Source organism: Vicia villosa, linkage group LG2, assembly GCF_029867415.1.
Source record: "Vicia villosa cultivar HV-30 ecotype Madison, WI linkage group LG2, Vvil1.0, whole genome shotgun sequence".
NCBI classification, from domain to species: Eukaryota; Viridiplantae; Streptophyta; class Magnoliopsida; order Fabales; family Fabaceae; genus Vicia; species Vicia villosa.
In genome coordinates, this window is record NC_081181.1 from 164,002,597 (window position 1) to 164,025,105 (window position 22,509).

A 22,509-nucleotide genomic window follows, 5' to 3' on the forward strand; every position below is an offset into this window, starting at 1 on the left:
GTCATCCTGAATTCTGAGGAGGCTGTTGGTCAGTTGTATTTCCTTGAGCAAGCGGACGGTAATGGGGTCAGTGCCTTCGGGAATGTTGAGCGGCTCCTCTTCTTCTCCATGACGGGCTCTCTGCCTCTCGGAGGTGTGGGTGAATGAGGAAGCATGTTGCCCGTCGCGAGGGTCGGTTTCATTCACATTCTGGGCATGTTCCGGCACGTTGGTCGTTCGGATCGGTTCGCCGTTCTGAACGTGCCCTTCTGGAGGAACATGGTCAACATTCTGGACCTGTTGTAGGACCTGCAGCAGCTGGGTGTCCTGGGTTTCATGCCCGGACCTTTGTCGCCGACGACTTCCCCGACGATGATTAGCTAGCTCGCGGGAGGATTCCTCGATCAGCTCTTGAAGGAGGAAAGGGTCAGCGCTTGGGATGTTGTTGTTGTCAGCCATGACGATTGGTGATGGTTAGCTTTGATCTTTGTTCTTTAAAGATGGGGAAGCAAGTTTCCCACAGACGGCGCCACTGATCGTACCTGACCAGAAGGATCGTCGTAGGCTGCTCGGACTAGATCTTCTAGGAAGGAGAGAGGGGGGGTGTACCTGCAAGGTACTCCGATGCCAAAGTGAGAAGACGAGCAAGGGAGTGCAAGTACTAGCTAAAGGTTAGAAAGAAGTGAATACCTGACCCTCTAGTAAAAGAGGGTATATATAGCCCCCAGCGCTGGGCCATGATCTCGCTATTGGGTTGGATTCCCAAGCCCAACTAGGAGACTGCCAGGTTTCCTGAGCGGAAATATCGGAGGTGCGCGTACGCCCTCTGTCCTGGTTAACCGCTCCGAAGTCCAAGGGAAGACGCGGTCTTTTAGGAGCCACGTGGGATCCGGGATACTCGGAGGGTTGGATATGACGCCGAGCAAGATCTCCGGGACGAGTAGGGTGTTAGTGCCGAGCAAGGCGTGCTGGGGAGGCACTGAACTATTCATGGACCTCTAAGGCTTATTGGGCCGGAAGCGGTGTTGGGCCTATCTTGGCCCAGTCCAGAACAATAATAAAATTAAATCAAATTTCTTTTTTACTTAACCGTGCCATTTTACCAATTCTCAAATTCAGAGCTTCCAAGACTAGAAAAATCTATTTCTCTTGTTGAAGGCATCAATGACATATTCATTTGTTACAGATATTGCATCTTTTTCTACAAAGGATTGTTCATCACCATTATAAATCCTATCAATTTCAGAATCTGGAATGAAGAAATTATTAACATCAAATTCTTCTTCCTCTTCCTTCAAATCATCGTTTGCACTAACATGTGTATTGGAGAGTAGTCCTTCACTCAATTGTGCAACCCTTATTGCATCCATTGAATTTATATTCAAATTTGTATTAGTCGGAGTATTGTTAATATCACGGGGAATGTTATCTAAAGGAGACGCATTCATCATAATTTCAATATTATTTTCATTATTGTAAAAATTATAACGAACATTAGCAACATCATTTAGAATTCTCGCTATCGTAGAAACGCCATACAAACAATGAGCACTGTGAAACATTATTGGTTTATCGGCCGGAAAATTTGGAGCGAAACACTCTCTTAAACACTTTCTCCATTGATATTCGCAAGCTGCACAAGCCTTGTTTGATTTGATAGTATCCATTGTTAAGAAGGTGCAGATGAGTTTTGAAAAGTGAAAAGAAGATAGTTTATGGTGATAAGGGTTTAGTTAGGTTAATAATTTGAGACTACCAACCATGTTATTTATAATGATAAGATATTTAAATAATTTGTAACAAACTCTCATAAATTTTCTCCCTGATAAGCATTATCTTTAAAATATTTAAAATGCAGCCAAAGGTTTGTCTTTTTCTGTTTTTTAAGCTATTAATTATTTAAGAGTTTAAAGGTAGTATACTGATAGTGTAAATTAACTTTACGCATACAACCAATCAAAATTCTTACATTTGCTATATTATATTAGTTTTTAAAATTAAAATTATATTTTAATTGAATAGTGGTGCATATCTCTTTTTCTCATTATTTAATAATGATTTGTTTTTTTTTTGTTTTTGTTTTTAAGCCAAATTTTCTCCCTGATAAACATTAATTAAAATATTTAATTTTTTATTTGTATATTATGACTTTATATTCTTAAAAGGACATATCAAAAATAAAATTGTGAGAGACCTTAAAAATAATAACCGAACATTATTTATCTAGAGTCAAACCACTCTAAGGAATGACTAGTCTGTAAGGGGTTAATTCTCTAACAAATTTTTCTATAGGTCATTAGAACGTGTGTAACGTAGAAAAAAAATGTCAATCAACATGAGAGAGATATTTAATTAAAAAATATTTTTATATATTTTTAAAAATATTATTGTAATTTGTTTTTAAAGAAATAAACATTTTTTATTTAAAAAAGAAGATAACTATTTGGTTTGTTTTTGGATATGGTTGTCCAAAATATTTAGGACCGGCCCAATCAAAATAGATATTTCGTTCTAATTTAGAAAATGAGTCTAACTTTTTTTTAAAAATATACAACTATTATAATTAAAAATAATGTATCAAAAATAGAATTATATATTAATAAAAAATTATTAAATATAAATATTAGTCAAGCTTCACAGATGGATACACACTACAAAAAAGATGCTCTGCATCGACGTGGATAGCACGTCGCAACATGCAACATCACGTGGCAACAAAAAAATAGCGACGTGGGATAACACGTCGCATGAGCTAAAGTGGCAACCATGTAGCGACGTGGAGACCACGTCAGAAAGTAGCGACGTAACTCCCACGTCGCAATGGGAAACAGCTACTTGCATACACAGTAGGTGTGGCAGGTGTGGAAAAGTGTGAAGTTGACCAATGTAGCGACGTGGTTTCCACATCGCTACATTAAATGCTATTTTTTTTTTAAAAAAAATTAATCACGCAGGATTTGATTGATTTTATTGGTTTTATATAATTAATTAATATATAATAAAATATATATAATAAAATATATATAATAAAATTTATATATAATAAAACTTATATAATAAAATCTATAAAATAAAATTTATATAATAAAATCTATAAAATATAATTTATATAATAAAATTTATATAATAAAATTTTGAAAAATAAATTCATATAATAAACTTTATATAATAAATTCAATTAAATAAAACTAAAAATTTAAAACTAATATTTTAATGAATTAAAATGTAGAATAATTTACATAAAAATAACTTAAAAACAAATAAAATACAAAATGTTTTTAAGAGGCATCATTCGGAAAATAATTATCCGGATTAAAATCATTAGTCACTTCGTCATCCTCCGGCTCTTGAGGAGGAGCATTACTGTAATTTCCACCTTTATGCATAAACCGTCTCATCTGCTCCTCCATCTCAGCTTGCTTCTTCATAATGCCCTCTATCTGCCGCGCATGCTGCTCCTTCATATCAGACTGCTTCTTCCGCATCATCTCCATTTGGGCCTCATTTCCGCGTCTCACCAATTGCCTTATTAATTCAGTTTGTTCCTGTATCAGATTTGGTTGACACGATCCACCCTCTCCATCCTGAACTCTTCGAAACAGATTGCGGTCACCACGTCTATAGCTGGACGCCAAATTTCGAGCCCCAAAAAAACAACCATTAGACCCTTTTTCTTTAATAACCTCACACCAAATATAGTGATCAACGTCCGCGTTAAGCGGCTCTCCCTCTGCTGGCATGAATTGAGGATTATTTTTCAGAAAAATGGCAAGCAGTCTATCATATTCTTCCTGCACACATAATCAATAAAAAAAATTTAAGTTAAATATTTAAATGCATATTTAATGATACTAAATAAATATGTACATACTATAAATTAAAATATATTAAAAAGTTGTCACGTAATTTTCACGCCACAACTTATGATTTGCCACATGATTTTCACGTGACAATTTATCAATTGCCACATGAAATTCACATCACAAATTTTGTATTAATTTAAAAAAAATTAACAACGTAAATTTCACTTACAAAATACATCTTCGTGCGCTCGTCGAAAACACCTCCCGATCTCCTTGTCCGGGTCCTCAAAATCAGCTCAGGCATCAATGGTCTTTTCCCCAACTCCTTAGCCTAAATAATATAATTAAAAATAATTAGTAAAATATATTATGAATAAAGATGTAACTTAAAATTTTTATCAATCGTCGGGCATGCTCGGCGGTGCTAATACTTCCAACTGTGTTGACACAACCGCCCTTTTCAGATGCCCTCATCTTAAAAGTTTCTGATTTAGCCCGGAATTCTGGAGTCCTCCAATATATTACAAGCTCCTGAAAAACCTCCTCGCCTATCCAGCTAGGACGGATGCCGTGAAGCTCATAATTCTCCCTTACTCGCCGCAGCATATCAGACATTCTTTTAGAGCATCTGATATTGAAAACTTTCTGAACGGATTTTTCACTCAATGGATCTCACACACATTTCTCATGCAATAATGTTTTGTATGACATTAAAATAAAATGTTAAGTAATTATAATGAGAATTTCATTTAAATAACCATAACTAAAAAAATAAATTAAATGCACAACTTAAATAAATACCAATACCTTAAACATTCTAAATCATTCATCTTTATTTTCGACGTCCCCATAGCTCTTAAAAGCTGATTTATACATCTGCTGAATTATATAGTTAACAATCCTAGCAGCAGTCCGACTCGGCGTAAAACTGAAACAAAAAATGAAAATGTTAGATATAAATTTATACAAAAAATGAAAATGTATACATATATACTATAAAAGTTTTTAAATAGGAAACTTACTTGCTTCCTTTGGGATGAATCCAAAATCTACCGTCAACGACATGAATCTCATCGGGGTCATCCCTCCCACGAAGATCAGCTCCATCTATCTCATCAACTGCCTCATCAACCTCACGGGCTGGTACATGTGTGGGATGTGGGGTGCGTGAGCCTCCAACCTGTGTGGGGCGTGGACTAGGAGATCGTCTAGCCTGTGTCGGACGTTGACGGGGAGATCGTCCAGTCTGTGTGGGGAGTGGACTAGGAGAACGTCCAGCCTGTGTCGGACGTGTACTGCTGGATCCTCCCGCTTGCTGGAAGGATGAAGTCATCTGCATGGGATATGAAAAACCAGATCCTCTAGTCTGCTGGAAGGATGAAGGCATACCAGTATGGGCGAATGGAAAGCTGGGCGGGGGCACACTAGTATGTGTGAATGGAAAGCTAGGTCCTCCCGCCTACTAGAAGGACGAGGGCACACCAGGATGCTGGAAGGATGGCGGTACCGCTGAGTACTGGAAAGATGCAGGTACCCCAGACGGGAATGTGTGGGAGGAGAGTAATGGGGTAAAAGCCTGAGTACTGGCTAAAGACATAGGATCAACACTCTGAGGGCGGGGAGACACGGCCATGTGAGGCGTGTCACATACTACTACCCTCGGATGTTGGGACTTCTTACCACTATCTTTACTCTTAGGTGGCATTTTACATATTTTATTATTCATCAACAAAGATAATAAATTCATTAAGATCAATATATATTCATTAACAAATAAATAGATATTCATTAACACATAAATATATATTTAATAGATATCCATTAACACATAAATAGACATTAATTAACACATAAATAAATATTCATTAACACATAAATATACATTCAATGTTTAGTTATTATTCATCTTCGCTACCCACATCATTCTCTTCGTCGTTCTCTTCGTCATTCTCTTCATTGTTGTCATCAGATTCAAACTCTTCATCATTCTCTTCATCCACATTATTTTCAACCAACAATACAGATGCATCAACTTGATGTCCCTCAGCAGTTGTATCAGACAAACTTGTAATGTCTTCAGCTGCAACCATTTTATTAATTTGATCAACATCATCAACTTGATAGGCAACATCTTCTACTTGATCGCCATTTTCAATATGACCTTGCGGTTTTGTTTTTATTACAACACACCATCCTCTTTTACGTGTCACAAATGAAGGATAAGGTACATAATAAACTTGCCTAACAATATTTGACATTATGAAAGGATCATACTCTTTGTATTTCTGGTTCATTTGAATCTCAACAGTACCGTATGACTTGTCTATTTTCGTGCCTCTACTTGGATCATACCATTCACAATAAAATAAGACAACTTTATTTTCTGAATCCAAGTAATGGTATAGCAACTCGTAGATATTTTTAATAACTTTATAAAAGTCATCTTCACCACCATCTGTAACTCCTTTTACAAATACACCACTGTTTATGGTTTTTTTCCCTTCGGTCCATGCCTCAGTGTGAAACTTATATCCGTTCACGAAGTATGTGTGCCAATCATTTGCGCTTTGGATAGGGCCTTCTGCCAAGTTTCTCAAATGGAGTATTTCTGGAGTTGGTGGAAACACGGTAGACAATCTTTTCTTGAACCATAAGGGAAATTGAGCATGAATGACGCCGGATGTTGACTATACACCGTTACTATGAAAATAGGCATTGTTAAATTCCCTACAAAATATACACCATAAGTTAAATAAGTTTGGTATACAGACATTGTCAACAAAGGTACAAAAAATTGGGTAAACTTACTCAAGGTATTGTTTAACTTCAACGCAGTTGATCAAGACATGGACATGTGCGGATTGCATTTCTTTCTAGGTCAACCAATGCACACTCTTCTTTCCAGAAGGTCGACCTGGAAGACCGAATACTGATAAGGTGAATTGACTCCTCTGGTTGACATTTACCGGATTTTGTATGGTTCTTGGAGTTAACATCAAGTGATTGAAATAATGACTGCAAAAATGTGATGTTTCTCGATGCAGGTAATGTGCACATATAGAACCTTCAACTCTTGCTTTATTCTTCACCGATCGCTTTGAATCACCCATGAACCTTTCAAACGGATACATCCACCTATATTGAACTGGTCCACCAAGAAAAGCTTCATATGCAAGATGCACAAGTAAATGTTCCATGGAGTCAAAGAAACCAGGCGGAAATACTTGTTCCAACTTACAAATAATGATTGCAATGTTTTGGTCCAACTTCATGATGTCTTCCACTTTTAAAGCTGACGCACAAATATCTCTAAAAAACTGACTAATTTCAGTTAGTGGATCAAGAACATGTTTGGGTAGCGAGCCAAATGCAATTGGTAACAATTGTTCCATAAAAATGTGACAATCGTGACTTTTCATTCCATGCAACTTCCCAGTGTTAGGGTCAGCACACCTTGATAAATTTGATGAATACCCATCGGGCATTCTCAAATCTTGTAGCCATCGACATACAACTTTAGCTTCTTGGGAAGTCAGAGTGAAACAAGCCTTGGGTTTTAATAACTTTCCATTCAGTAGAGGCTTCAACTCCAACTCTCTTCTGTTACACCATTTTTCCATGTCTTGTATGACCTTTTCATTATCTTTTGTTTTGCCTTTCACATCCATCACTGTGTTAAATACATTATCAAAAAAATTCTTCTCAATATGCATAACATCTAAATTATGGCGCAACAAGTTATCTTTCCAATACGGGAGGTCCCAAAATATACTTCTTTTTGTCCAATTGTGCGTGACTCCGTATCCTTCAATTCGGCATTCTTTGCCAGTATCTGTAAATTTTGGTAGCTCACTAACTTTTTCCCATATATCCCATGGTGACAATTGAGGCGGAGGCAAATCTTTCACTCGTACATCTTTTTTAAAGTTTGTCATGTTTCTTCTATAGGAGTGATTTCGTGGTAGGAATCTGCGGTGACAGTCAAACCACGAGCTTTTCCCACCTTTATCCAACGTGAACCCTTTGTTGTTTTCCATGCAATGCGGACAACCCATTTTTCCATGCGTACCCCAACCAGACAACATGCCATATGCTGGAAAGTCGTTGATGGTCCACATCAATGAAGCTCGCATTGTAAAGTTTTCTTTACGTGATATATCATAAGTCCATTCTCCAATCCACAATCTCTTCAAATCATCAATTAAAGGTTGTAAATACACATTAGTTCCTGCTTTTGGACTCGAAGGTCCTGGAATGATGCACGTCAAAAACATGTATGGTTTTTTCATGCACATCTCAGGAGGTAGGTTGTAAGGGGTTACAATAACTGGCCAACAAGAATACATACTTCCCGACGCTTGAACATAAGGAGTAAAACCATCTGAGCATAATCCAAGCCTGACATTTCTAGGTTCTGCGGCAAAATCAGGATGTATTCGATCAAAATGCTTCCATGCCTCGCCATCAGATGGATGCCGCATAGTGCCTGGACTTGTGTTATTTGTTTGATTCCATGTCATTTGACTTGCACTGTGCATTGAAGCAAACATTCTTTTTAACCTTGGTATTATCGGAAGATAAAACATGGACTTTACTGCTACACGGTCTTGATTAGTGTTAACGGCTCTACTGGGAATTTTATATCTTGGACTCATACAAAACTTACATTCCTCCAACAACCCATCTTGAGTACCAAACTCATTGTCGTAAAACAACATACAACCATTAATGCAACAATCAATCTTTCTTACTCTTAAGCCCAACTTCGACACCAACTTCTTTGCTTCATAAAATCTTGTAGGCAAGTTGTCTTTCATTGCAGTTGAGTCCAACATCATTTTTACGAAGAATTCCAAACACTGATCAGGAACATTCCAATTTGCCTTGGCGGCCAACAATCTCACACACATTGATAACTTTGAGTCAGACGATCCATCAAACAACGGCGTATTCATCTCATTCAACAACTGATAAAATTTTTGCGCTTCCTCATTCGGCAACTCTTCCCCACCAAAATCTTCAGGTTCATCATAGGCCACGTTCACACCAAAAGCATCCTCAACCATGTCACCAATCAGATTAAAGTTTTCCTCATATTCCACAGGCGGCCGACTACTTGAAGCATGCGAGTTGCTAGTCTCTGGTACGTTACTAGGCAGTTCTTCACCGTTAAATGTCCAAACCCAATAATTTGCAATGAAACCCCTTCTATGCAAATGAGCTGTTATTTCCTGTGGGTCACTAATTATTGGTCTACATTCACATTTAAGACAGGGACACCTAACTCCTCCTTCGGTTCGACAGAATTCCTGAGCAAACGCCCAACTGATAAACCCTTCAACTCCTACTATAAAATTGAGTTTAAGTCCCATTCTTCCTAGAAATGTTCTATCGTACATCCAACTACGATAATACCGATAATATTCCATACTGCACATTTATACAATCATTGTCATTTTGAGTTAGAATATTAATCAACTTAATATTATTCTTAGACGTATACTAGTTAATATTTACTATTCTTAAAAATATTATTTAATAACAATACTACTAATATTTTTAACTACACACGCTATATTGAACATATTTAACCATAAAGTAATTATTTTTTTAACTACACATTTTAAACTACATATATTGGAAATATTATTTAATAAAAATACTACTATTATGTTTTTGTTACATATATAGGAATAAAAATAAAAAATAAGAAATAAGAAATATTACTATTATATTTGAAAATACACACACACACACACACACACACACACACACACACACACACACACACACACACACACACACACACACACACACACACACACACACACACACACACACACACACACACACACACACACACACACACACACACACACACACACACACACACACACACACACACACACACACACACACACACACACACACACACACACACACACACACACACACACACACACACACACACACACACACACACACACACACACACACACACACACACACACACACACACACACACACACACACACACACACACACACACACACACACACACACACACACACACACACACACACACACACACACACACACACACACACACACACACACACACACACACACACACACACACACACACACACACACACACACACACACACACACACACACACACACACACACACACACACACACACACACACACACACACACACACACACACACACACACACACACACACACACACACACACACACACACACACACACACACACACACACACACACACACACACACACACACACACACACACACACACACACACACACACACACACACACACACACACACACACACACACACACACACACACACACACACACACACACACACACACACACACACACACACACACACACACACACACACACACACACACACACACACACACACACACACACACACACACACACACACACACACACACACACACACACACACACAGATATATATATATATATATAATTCTTTTAAAAATATATAAATATAATATATATTCTGTTTTTTTTTAAATATAGTATAATATTACTCATTATAATAAATAATATATATAATAAAAATTAAAAATGAAAACTTTATAATATATAACTATTATATTAGTTTTGAATATATAAAATTTGTTTAAGTTATAATAATCTATTTTTTAAAGTGAGAACTTTATAATATATATCTATATTATATTCTTAAAAATGAAAACTTTATAATATATACTATTATATTCTTTTTAAAATTATATTAATATTTATAATAATCTATTTTATATATTGTAAAATATTAAACAAAAAATTCGTTTTAATAATAATAATATATAATAATTTTAATAATAGTTTTAATATATCAATTTTTTTCTAATAGTTTTAAAAATATTAATAAAAAATATATTTAATTTTCGTTTTTATTTTGTTTACTATATTCTATTTTATTTTTTAAGATTTTATAAATAATTATTAAATTTATAATTTCGTTATAATTTCGTTATATAATTTCATTCTATAAATCTATTAATCTATACAAAAATCACATTATAAATCTATACCAAAAATGTATACCATAAATCTATACCAAAAATCATTATAAATCACATTAAAAATCTATTTGATTTACTTACCTCTTCTTCACTATACTCCTCCTTCTTCAGTCTACTCCACCTTCTTCAATCTACTAAATCTATACCAAAAAAAATCAAAACTTAAAAACAGAATATAGAATGAAATTATAAGATAATGCTGATGCAACCTTAATTACCTTTGATAAAAGAAAAATATTTGGATTGACTTAGTATTGCAGTTGGATTTTGGGAGAGAAGGTTTGAATGTCTGGTTTTGGGAGAGAAGCTTCGTCTGAAACGAAAATGGGTTTCTTTTTGATGAATGGTGTGGTGGAGTGAAGTGAATTGCTTTCATTAATACACAATGTAGGAACGTTAATTGAACCTCGCTATTTGCCACGTGCTAAACACGTCGCAACAAGCAAACGGTAATATTTAATTAATGTCTCTGCCATAAATGCTGTCACCTAGTCATTTCAGTGGAACGTTGTAATTTCGTTTTAAATGTTGCGACGTGTTTGTAACATCACAACTGAATTTTTTAAAATTTGAATCTTCCCTCCATGTGAACGTTATAGTTTTTTAAATTTTAATTTATACATTTAATTTATACATTTAATTTATACATTTAATGTAGCGACGTCGCAACTTTATTCACGTAACCCAACGTCTGACTCCTCATTACTTTATGTTTATAAAGTTAATTAGAATTTAAAAATATGTTGCGACGTGGTTGTCACGTCGTTACAGGCAATAATTACCCACGTGACTTCCACGTCGCTAATTTATGTCGCTGGGGACAGGATTTCTTGTAGTGACAGTTGATTGTTTGCCATATATGTAATGATTTGAAAATGCACGAAGTCGCATTAAAAAATATTAGTGTTAGATAATATATTGCACAAAGAAAAATACTTGCGTGAAGTATTTAAAAAATGGCAATTGCTAATTGTCCAACAGTTTGTTTTGACTTTTTTAAAAATAATTTTTATAGTGTTACAATTTTGTGAAAATAAATTTTACAAAGAAATTTTTTATAAAAATTTCAAATGGAAATTTTGTTTGAATAGTTATTTTTAAAATGTGATTTTAGATATTTCATTTATTTATGAAAAAAATTTGAATATCAAAATTTTAAAACATCACTTAATTATGAAGCTATTTCAAATAGATTTTCATAAAAATCATTTTTGAAATACAACTTTTTGAAAAAATTGTGATTGTGACTAAGTTTTGGTCTTTAATAAGTTATAGGATGTCAAAATTAGTTTTTCATTTAGAAAAAACGAATATAAAAAAACTTGTAATATTTTAAAAAACAGTTTTGGAAAATCTATTTTAAAAAATACAAAAAAAAAATCAATTATTTTAAAGTTGAAACAAACTAATCAAAATTCCCTATTTACTATTATCTCATTTATTTTTATAAGAGACAAGTCATTTTTAAATTTATTAATAATCAATGTATCTAGTCTATAAACAAACCAAATAAATTCAAATAAAATAAAATTAGAAACACATTGAATTAAAATTGAAATAGATACAACAATGTCTAAGCATATGCCTTCTTGTGTGACTTTCTCGATAGCCTACAGCGCACTTTCTCTTCCATGTCCTTTAGAAATATCACTAAAAAATTGCTGGACACTAGCATGATTTGTTCAAGGAAAATGTAGCTAATGAAATGCTAATAACCTACGTCTTTGTAAAACAAAACTATTGAAGTCTTAATTAACTCAAATGTTAATTCCTTATTCAAGCTACAAAAAAAAAGTGAAGCAACTCTAAAATCATAAGAGACAAAAAGCAACAAAAATACCATAACTGAGGCTACAAAATAAGGTTTGAGAATCGCAACCACAAGATCTAAGACGTACAACCAAGGTTTTTACATGTTTATGTGCCACAACCTATCATAATTGAGGCTACAGAAAACCCCATTTGATACCGATTCTTCAAAATAATAATGGTTGTTTCTGCAATTTAAAACCTCATGGTTGATTGATTTATCTCTCATAGTCCGAAGATAACATTTTCTAAATGAGAAGAACTGAGATAATAAAGTTCCCCATGTTACGACCAATCTACTTCAAGTGCTTGAAAACACCTTTAAAAAGGAAGAACGTAGATATATGTGTTTGCAGGTATAGTTACCTACGAGATAATTTTTGGTGGTTTTAATGCTTACAGTTATCTAGACCTAATTTTTGATAGAGTCATTGAAGATCTCTGATCAAGTAACCTCTAGTGATAGCATCTATCAAAGAAGCCATATCAGGTCTCATTAAATAGAAGAAGTTAAGTCTCAAATGAAGTATTGAGTCTAAGATAAATCTAACAAGAGATCTTAAAACACATGAAAACCGAATTGTATAATTGATTTAACATCTAGAAACTCTTTAGAAACACATTAAAGTTTTTGTTGTTCCTTTGTTTGTGCTAGTGTTGTTTCAGGTACCTTTTTATTTAATTTGTCTAATTATTTTTTTAAGCAACAAATATATTGAAACGAGTATAAGGGATATTCAACTCGATTATAAAGGGAAACCAATTTACAACAACACCTATAAGGGGTTAACCATTCAAGTAATTACAGACAAGTTAAACCGACCCGAATAACCGACATAAATCCGATCACATTCCAATGATTTTGCCAAAAAAACTCTCTCCCGAGTCCCCTTCACCCCTCCATTGAACAAAATATTGTTTCTTACTAACCAAATAGCCCGTACAACAGACAACCAAATAATTACACTACAAAGATTATTTCTATCCTGCCTACTTATGACAAAATAAAACCATAAAATATAATTAGAGAAGGAAGAAACAGTAGGATACAAATTTATCCCTACACATTCCATAATGGACTTCCAAACTTCCACTACAACACAACAAGATGAAAAGAGATGAATGTGTGTTTCTTCTAGGCTCAAACATAAGGGACAGATAAGATTAAGTGCATCTAGTAAAACTCCTCTCTTAGCTAACTCATACCATGTTTGGAGTCTATTATGAAGCATCATCCAACCAAAAATTTGAATATTTGACGGCACCTTTGATTTCCAAACGAGCTTCAGAGCTTCCAACGTTCCAGCACTTGAGACAGAGACTTAATCCAGCCTACTGGATAACCTTTCGAAGGCCAATTTAACTGAAAACCTGTTGCTGAAGGCCAACAAACAAACTCATCTTGTAACAATGGGTTAGGCGATGTATGTTGCAACATGGTATGCAAGTTGGCACATGCTTCAGCCTCCAAATCTATCAAAGAAACAAAGTTGTCGCGGAATAACCAAACCTATGAATTATGGTCCTGAAATCCTGCTTCTGAAATCCTCACCATCGGTTCCTGCAATGCCTCTAATACACGGAGTAAATTGGTTGCGCAATGCTTCGTTACCTATCCAACGATCCCTCCAAAAATCAATATCGACACCATTGCCAAACTTGCACGACAAGTACATACGAAACCAATTGGCTTCGGCTCCCCAAAGGCCTACCAGAATATATAAGTCCCTCAACCACAATGAATGATTTGAGTTAACGCTAGAAGAATCGTCGGCCCAGATTGCTAACTCTATGTCTCCATATTTAAAAGTTAAAATGTTATGCCATAAAGATCCCCAACGCTCGAAGCCGCGGAACAACGCTTTTATCGTCCCCAAATTCTCCCAAGTAGACTGCCCTAAAAATTCGTATCATCCGGGAATTGGAGGAACTCAACCTGAATAGTATCTGCGAATTCGAAGATGACTATCTTGTGAATCTATTTATTGATTTAATTTAATTTATTTTTTATTTTTTTATTTGTTTAAACTATAATGGATCATTTTATTTTGTAATATTAATTTTATATATACTATATGTTATATATTATATAAAATTTATTATTTATTAATATATTTATAATCTTAATAAAAAGTATTGGTAGTGGAGGAAGGTTAAGATTGAGATATTGTAGAAGTGAAGACTAAGTGACCGATTTGCTGATCAAATGAGTCACAATTAAAGTGTTCAAGATATTGAAGAAGAACATAGCCATGGAAGCCTTTGAGCTCTAGAATTAAGGTGGTGTGTTGTGAAAAATCATTAATTCAAATGTTGTAATCAGTTATTACGTTTTGATAACCTGTTACATAGTGTAGTTTTTTTGGTTGTTAGAACAGGTGTAACCCATGTAATTGGTTGTTGAAACCGATTACCACTGAATTGAATTTAATTGTTGAAATAGATGTAATCGTTTACATGTTCGCAATCGTTTACATGTTCGCAGTAACCGGTTACATGCACTTAGTGACAAATTTTTTGTTATTTCAGTTTTATTATTTGTGTCTCAATCAATTATAATTTGTATAAATATCTAAGGGTATCTCAATTCTCACCCTCACTCTATTTAATTCTCTCTCCATACTCAATTTTCATTAATATATTAATAGTGTTAAACCTAAAAAAATAAGATAAATTCTTTGGTACCCATAAGTTTAAATTGGGTACTAGTACCTTTAGTACAAATTGTATTTAAATTTTAATTAATTTTAAAATAAAATAAAATATAAAAATGATGTGGCATTAAATTTTATTATTTAATTGGTCGAGGGTACGGATACCCAACTAAACTCAAGGGTACCGGAGTGTTCACCAAAAAATAATGGATGCTAAAAACAATGATGAAAGCGAGATAAAATATTCATCCGCAAAAAAAGTTCAAATACGGTAAATAAAACTCAAATAATAAAAAACTATATCAAGCTAGTGTAAATGTATCAATACAGAATGGCAAAGCCATATAATAAAACTTAGTTACAAAAAAATTAAATAAAATTTCTTTTCTACTAAAACATGTCATTGTGCAAAACTCAAATTCATAGCTTCCAAAACTGAAATTCTTTTCCATCCACAAGAAAATTGCTTTGTTTTTTTTCTTTTCTTGCATAGAGAATTTTATACATAAAAGAGAAAAACGATATTTTTCTTCAACATATTTGTCTTCAACCATGCATCAATTCAGTCGACTTTGTATTTCACCTCTCTACTAATCTGCATTAGTGAAATTTATACATAAGAGAAAAAAAATTACTTAACTTCTAAAAAAGAGAAATAAAATATTATACTAATTACCTTTGAGATGAATATTTTTCTACAAAGGCTTGTTCATCACCATTTAAAATCCTATCAATTTCAGAGTCTGGAATTAAGTAATCTTCGTCATTAAATTTTTTTTCGATTTCCTTCAACCATTCTTCTGTACTAATATCAACACCACCACCAAGATCAGATTCTCTATTATTGAAGACTCCTTCACTCAACTGCGCAAACCTTGATGCATCCATTGAATTTATATTCCAATTTGTATTAGTTGGAGTATTGTTAACATCACGAGGAATGATATCACTCCAATGAGAAGGAGATGCATTCATCATAGTTTCTATATTATTTTCATTATTGTTATAATAATTAGTAACATTCCCAACATTGTTAAATATTGGAATATTTGAAATATCAGAATTAGTAGAAGCTCTAAGAGAATGATCATTTGAAAAATACGGTTGGAGATTTGGATTTTCAGAACTAATAGAATCTCTCAAAGAATGATCTATCGAAAAATGTGGTTGAAGATTTGGATTTTGAAAACTTGTAGAAGGTAACGAAGAGGAAAGATTTTGTGATTGTAAATGATTTACTTTACAATAATCTAGAACCTTTTTTACTTGATTTAACTCTTCAAGAGCCTCGCTTAGCTTATCACAATAATCCTTAATAACATCAACACATCCGCCAATTGGATATATTTTACGAACATTTGACTCATAAATTAAGGTTCTCATTGCCAAATCTCTCTTCTCTTTTGGAAGTTCATTTAGAATTCTCACCATGTTAGAAACACCATACAAACTATGAGCATTGTGAAACATTTTTGGTTTATTGGCAGGAAAATAAGGAGCTAAAAGACAATCCTTTAAACACTTTTTCCTTTGATGTGTGCAGGCTGCACAAGCCTTGTTTGATTTGATAGTATTCATTGATAAGGAGCAAAGGAGTTTTGAAAAAAAACTAAGAGGGAAAGAAGATGGTTTATGGTGATAATGATTTAATTTTGTCAATAATTTGGCCCTACCAACCCTACTATTTATAATGATAAGATATTTAAATAATTAATAACAAACTCTCATAAATTTTCTCACATTATCTTAAAATGTTTCAAATGCAGTCAAAGTTTGTTTTTTTGTTTGCTTTTTTTAAGGTATTAATTATTTAATAATGATATTTTTATTTTTTTTGCAACATTAACGGGGGAGTCTATATACTTTAATTTTAAGGTGTTTTTATTAATTAAAATATTTAATTTTTTTATCTGTTTATTATGACTGTTTTTAAAAGGGCAACTAATATTGTGAGAATGCTTAAAAATAACTATATGAAATACAGATCACTAGTCATTTACACATGTAACAACTTTATTAGGAAGAGGAGAACATTTTTAATAAAAAAAATAATTAATTAAATTAATTTATAATTAAATATGAGAGGGAGAGAGAGAGAGAGAGAGAGAGAGAGAGAGAGAGAGAGAGAGAGAGAGAGAGAGAGAGAGAGAGAGAGAGAGAGAGAGAGAGAGAGAGAGAGAGAGAGAGAGAGAGAGAGAGAGAGAGAGAGAGAGAAATATTTTAATTAATTTATTCTTTATTTAATTAACTATAATAATTTTTTATTGAATTAATTTATTATTTAATACAAGTTTTGGACGGGAAATTTTTATAAAATAACTTTTAAAATTATAATTTTATAAGATATAATGATATATATTTTGAAATATAATTAATATTATTTATTTTACATTTAAATATATTTTTCGTCTCTAAAAATATACTATATTTTGATTTTAAGTCTTGTAATTTTGTTTTAGTTTTTATTTTTTTCGAAAATATATTTTTTTGTTTTTAGTCTTTTGCACTAAAAAAACTATTTTTTTATTGACATTTTTTTAAAATAATGTCAAAATCCGGACTGAATCGAATTAGTTTTGGGGGAAGTTTGTGAGGTGTTAATGCTAGAACTTAGGTTAGTTAGTTAGAGATTTTTATTATATAGTTTTAGATCTGTTAATTGTTAGTTTGCAGCTTGATTTTTCGTTTTCAATTAATCAAGAGAAAACCGTGAGCTTTTTGTTTGGATGAAATTTGTGCGTTTGTTTGGTTCCATATATGTGTGAATCGTATTGTGAAAGTGTATGTCTGACGGGATGAAATCTAATATTGAATGTTGGCATGATGATGATGTTAGTTGTATGTGGTTGCTTATGCTATGGTTGAATGGCACTATGGGCAGGTCATGTTGAAAATGATCATTGGTGTTAGTTTTTGTGGGTTATGCACGTTTTGGCATCTGGCTTTGTGATGATCAGTTTGGGTGCACCTTGATATTCCTATGCTAAACTGGTATAACTTTGCAGGTTTGGTCATGAGAAATCAATGAGGTATCATGGCATGTCTTTGGATGCTCGCCATTTATGCGAATGTTCAAGTATATTTTTGTGTCATCTGATAACACTGAATTGCACTATGTTTTTGACTCGAATATCACATGTTTTCAGTAGTTTTTATTGTTGTTTTCTTGTATTATGCTTGTGTTTGCTTTGTTTTTAGGTTTTGTATCCATTTGGAACTTTGTTTGAAGAAACGAGCGAAAAAGCCAGAGAAACAGAGATTTTCAGTCATTTTGTACACATGGCGTCCAGCTCAGCGTCCGCTGAAGGGAACATGGTGACATGACCAGTTTCCACCAGAGGGGTTACTACCACGTTCCCACGATCTCCAAGTAGACCTGCTCCGCGGCCGCTGACCCCCCTCCATGAGCGCGGTCTTTGCAAAATGATTCCCGCTCAAAAGGAGTTAAGGGGCAGGCTCGTCTTTACACGACTCCAGGAACTCCTATAAATAGTTTCGTTTTTCATTTCTTCAAACCATCCAAGCTTAGTTACTACTTAAGCCATATACCATCAGTATCTGTAAAGTGACAGTCCCTTCACATCGAAGATATGTTGTGGTGTAGATTAAGTCTGTAATCGGGTTTGGAGTACTTTGGTTGAAGTTCATTAGACCGCATTTACATTTCCGCATTTACTTTTCTTGTACCAGAACCAAAGACTCCTGTTGGAGCAGGTTGTTATTTAATTGCTTTTACTTTATTTACTTTCCTCGCTCTTATCATAGCCTACACATTTTATAGGCTCGCACTATTTACTTTTTTCGCTCTTATCATAGCCTACATATTTTATAGGCTCGCACTATTTACTTTCCTCGCTCTTATCATAGCCTACACGTTTTATAGGCTCGCATTTATTTCCATGTTTGGCTAATTTTATAAAGGTTAGAATGTAAGGATCGTTGTCACGATCGTGTTCCAAATGTTATAATAATAGGAATACTATTGGGGATGTTTTAACCTTTAATTCAAGTTTGTTGTGTTTAAATGTTTATGGGTAAGATCGAAAGTCGTCCATACTTAAGATTAAACTTGATTAGTTCTTAACCAAACAAAAAGGGCAAAAGCGTTTGTTTGGTTAATTAGGGATTTTTGACACATTTTTAGAAAACGATTTTGAAACTATTTTCGGACGCGTTTATGGGTTTGAAATCTGATTCTTGGCCAAAAGCCAAGAATCTCTTTAAGTTAAATTTTCTAAGTTAAAACCACTTTTCTACTAAGACAAGTAATTGATTTCTTAAAAATAGGTTTATTACTTTAACGCAATGCGCACTGTTCATATGTGACAAATGAACGGGTAGACTTAAAGTTCCCGTTAAATTGTTCCTTTCTATAAGTAGAAAATGTTGCCCCATAAGTAATTCTATCATATGTAATTGGAACGTTGTCTGATTTACGTGAATTACATTCGAACCTGTTGTTTTTATCTGCACTTTTAATATCTATTTATTTTCTTGCACTGCACTTATATCACATATTCTCATCTGCCTTAGATAAGCATCTTAACAATAGAGTTGATAGATTGACGATTTGGTCTCTGTGGTTCGATAATCTTATATATTACTTCGATAGGTTGTGCACTTGCAGTTTAATTTTAGACTCTATAAACAGACCCAGCATCATCTTGGCTCTTTCACTCCCCTGTTTAATTATCTTCTTCTTTGTTGCAGGTATGAAGTTTTTGTCATCTTAAAAATGAAAGATCATTGGGTGGTTGGTTCAATATATTATAAGTGCATGTTACTTTAAAACAAGTATTATTGATACTAATATATTAGCTTTACAATGGTGCCACTTTTATTTTGTTTCTAATATTTTAATTTTAATGAAATCTTATAGATCATTTGATTTCTTTTTTGCAGTCTGTCTTCAACTACCCGTAAAGGAGCTTCAAAATTCTTCAATGTATCTCATGCCTATTTTTCGGATTAATGTAAGAATAAATGATTTTAGAATGCACAAAATGCATACTATTTTACTATATTTATTTATTTATTTTAGATTGACCTTAATATTTTGTGAAAAAAATAAGGTTGAATTTTATAGTTATATCATGTAGAGAAACAATGACATTATCATGTTTAATGTTTTTTTTACTTGATTTCATATCCCACAAAAAATTGACGGCAGTACACCATATTCCACAAAAAGTTAACGACAGTACATTGGTTTTTATGATGGTGTTATATTATCATTGTAATTTGGAAGTCTTAATTGTTTGAAAACATAAAAATTGTGCAAAAAATTGATATTGAATTGATTGATTATTCTATTTTAAAAATATATTAATATATTAAAACAATAGTAATTTTACTATAAACAAAATTTATAAATTATAAATGTTTTTAAAATAAAACTTTTTTATTTAGAAAATATTGAACACGTGTCTCGAAGGGGTCTATGTACTGATTCATATAATTTTGAAAAAGCGAACAGACCGAATATATGTTTCCTCCAAATCAGAATCCTAGTATAGTTTCTCATGAACCCATTAGAGTTTTTATACTTTAATTCATTTGATCTTTTTCTCATCTTTTGATATTAAATATTTCACTTTGACATCCAACTTATAACTTATTGTCACAGTTTTGGAAATGTAATACCAACACAGTAGAGCAGTAGACTTAGAGAAAACTTTGTTAATAACATTCATCAAATATTTGTCCTGGTCGGTCACAATTACCTTGTGATAATAATTTTGGAGATTTCAACAAATTACGACACCTCCCTAAACATCAAATGACATTTTATTCATTCTAAAATATCATATAATAAAAGAATTTCTTTACCCACCTCCTAACTTTTTTGATCATCTCGGGTGAAATCCCCAAAATACCTCCTGGTTTGGAAATGCATTTCTAAAAACGTGTTTTTTTTTTAAAAAAAAGTGATTTCGGAAATGTACTTCCGAAAACGTGTTTTTTTTATGAAAAACACTGATTTCGGAAATGAACATCCGAAATAAAGTTATTTTCTAGAAAATTGGTGAATTCGGAAGTGCATCTCCGAATTCACCCCCTTTGGAAGAATTCGGAAATGTACTTCCGAAATAAGGTCTGGACAAAAGAAAAATAACAAACAACAACGATTCGATTTATTTAACGATTGAAGATTACATCGATCACGTTACATAAGATTAAAGTTACATATTGTTAAACACGGGTAGGTGAGGATGAGTCAACATTTTGATAGCGTCGGCCCTCGATCTTTGAAGTTTCGCGTCCAGCTCGATCGGACCCTTCGAAGAAAATCGGTCGAAAGTTGTCCACAAAACCGCTAAATCTTCGTCGTTCTTGATCTCAAAAGGTGTGAACTCAACGTCTTTGTCGTTGTTAAGCGATGGCGAGCGGTACTCGAGCTTGACAACTTTTCGATTTTCCGGATATTGCAATAGCGTGTTGAGCGACGTTAACAAGTCCGCAAACAAACGGCGTGTCGCGCGAGAAGCGGAATTGGAACGGCATCGGGTAGCCAGTGGTGAAGTAGACGAATGCTAGGTGGGGGTAGGTTTGTGTCATTTGTGTTTTGTGGTGTGAAGAGGATGAAGAAGAGTGTGTTGTATTTACATACTTATTGGAGCAATAATGGCCCAACAAACCTTATCCTGCATTCAGTGGTATTTTCAGAAATGAACTTCCGAAATTTGGCTGCAAACAAGTATATTTCGGAAGTTCATTTCCGAATCATGCAGAAACAGAGGTGAATTTTACATTTTGTGCTTTGCATTCTGTTTTGTGTTAACAATACCAAAAGCATACAAAATAGGCATAAATTAGGCAATGACAACATAAAATATACTTATATTATATATGTATTGAATCGGTCCGATTTTACATGGTAATTGATAATACATACAAAAACGGTCATTACAAACAAAAAACGGCCCGGTAAAAACTAAAATTCGCCGAACCAATTGGTGGCGCCTAAATCTAAAATAGGTATGTTCTTCGACCGCTCTCTATTTTGCTCACGCTCTTGGCTCGTCATTTCTTCAAACTCCGCCATTCTTGAAACGAAAGGATACGGCCAAGTCTCCGCCTTATTTGAATGATGTGCCGTCCATTGACAAGAAGTAGCCGGTATAGGACACCCCGGTCTCAGAAAAACTTGCACGAAGTGCCGCGATCGTAG

General features: G+C 33.7%; 2 protein-coding genes across 2 annotated transcripts; both read right to left on the bottom strand.

The window, feature by feature from the left end:
* Nucleotides 1-1,109: 1,109 nt before the first annotated feature.
* On the bottom strand, nt 1,110-1,646 carry LOC131650506 (uncharacterized). Its single transcript, XM_058920212.1, has one exon. The coding sequence runs from the start codon at nt 1,644-1,646 to the stop codon at nt 1,110-1,112; it is 537 nt and encodes a 178-aa protein (XP_058776195.1).
* A 14,271-nt stretch (nt 1,647-15,917) lies between these two features.
* On the bottom strand, nt 15,918-16,916 carry LOC131650507 (LOB domain-containing protein 12-like). The gene is made up of 3 exons (XM_058920213.1): nt 16,529-16,916; nt 16,015-16,411; nt 15,918-15,933 (listed from the first exon to the last, which is right to left on the bottom strand). Exons 1-3 carry the CDS (start codon nt 16,914-16,916, stop codon nt 15,918-15,920), a joined length of 801 nt encoding a protein of 266 aa, XP_058776196.1.
* Between the last annotated feature and the right edge of the window lie 5,593 nt (nt 16,917-22,509).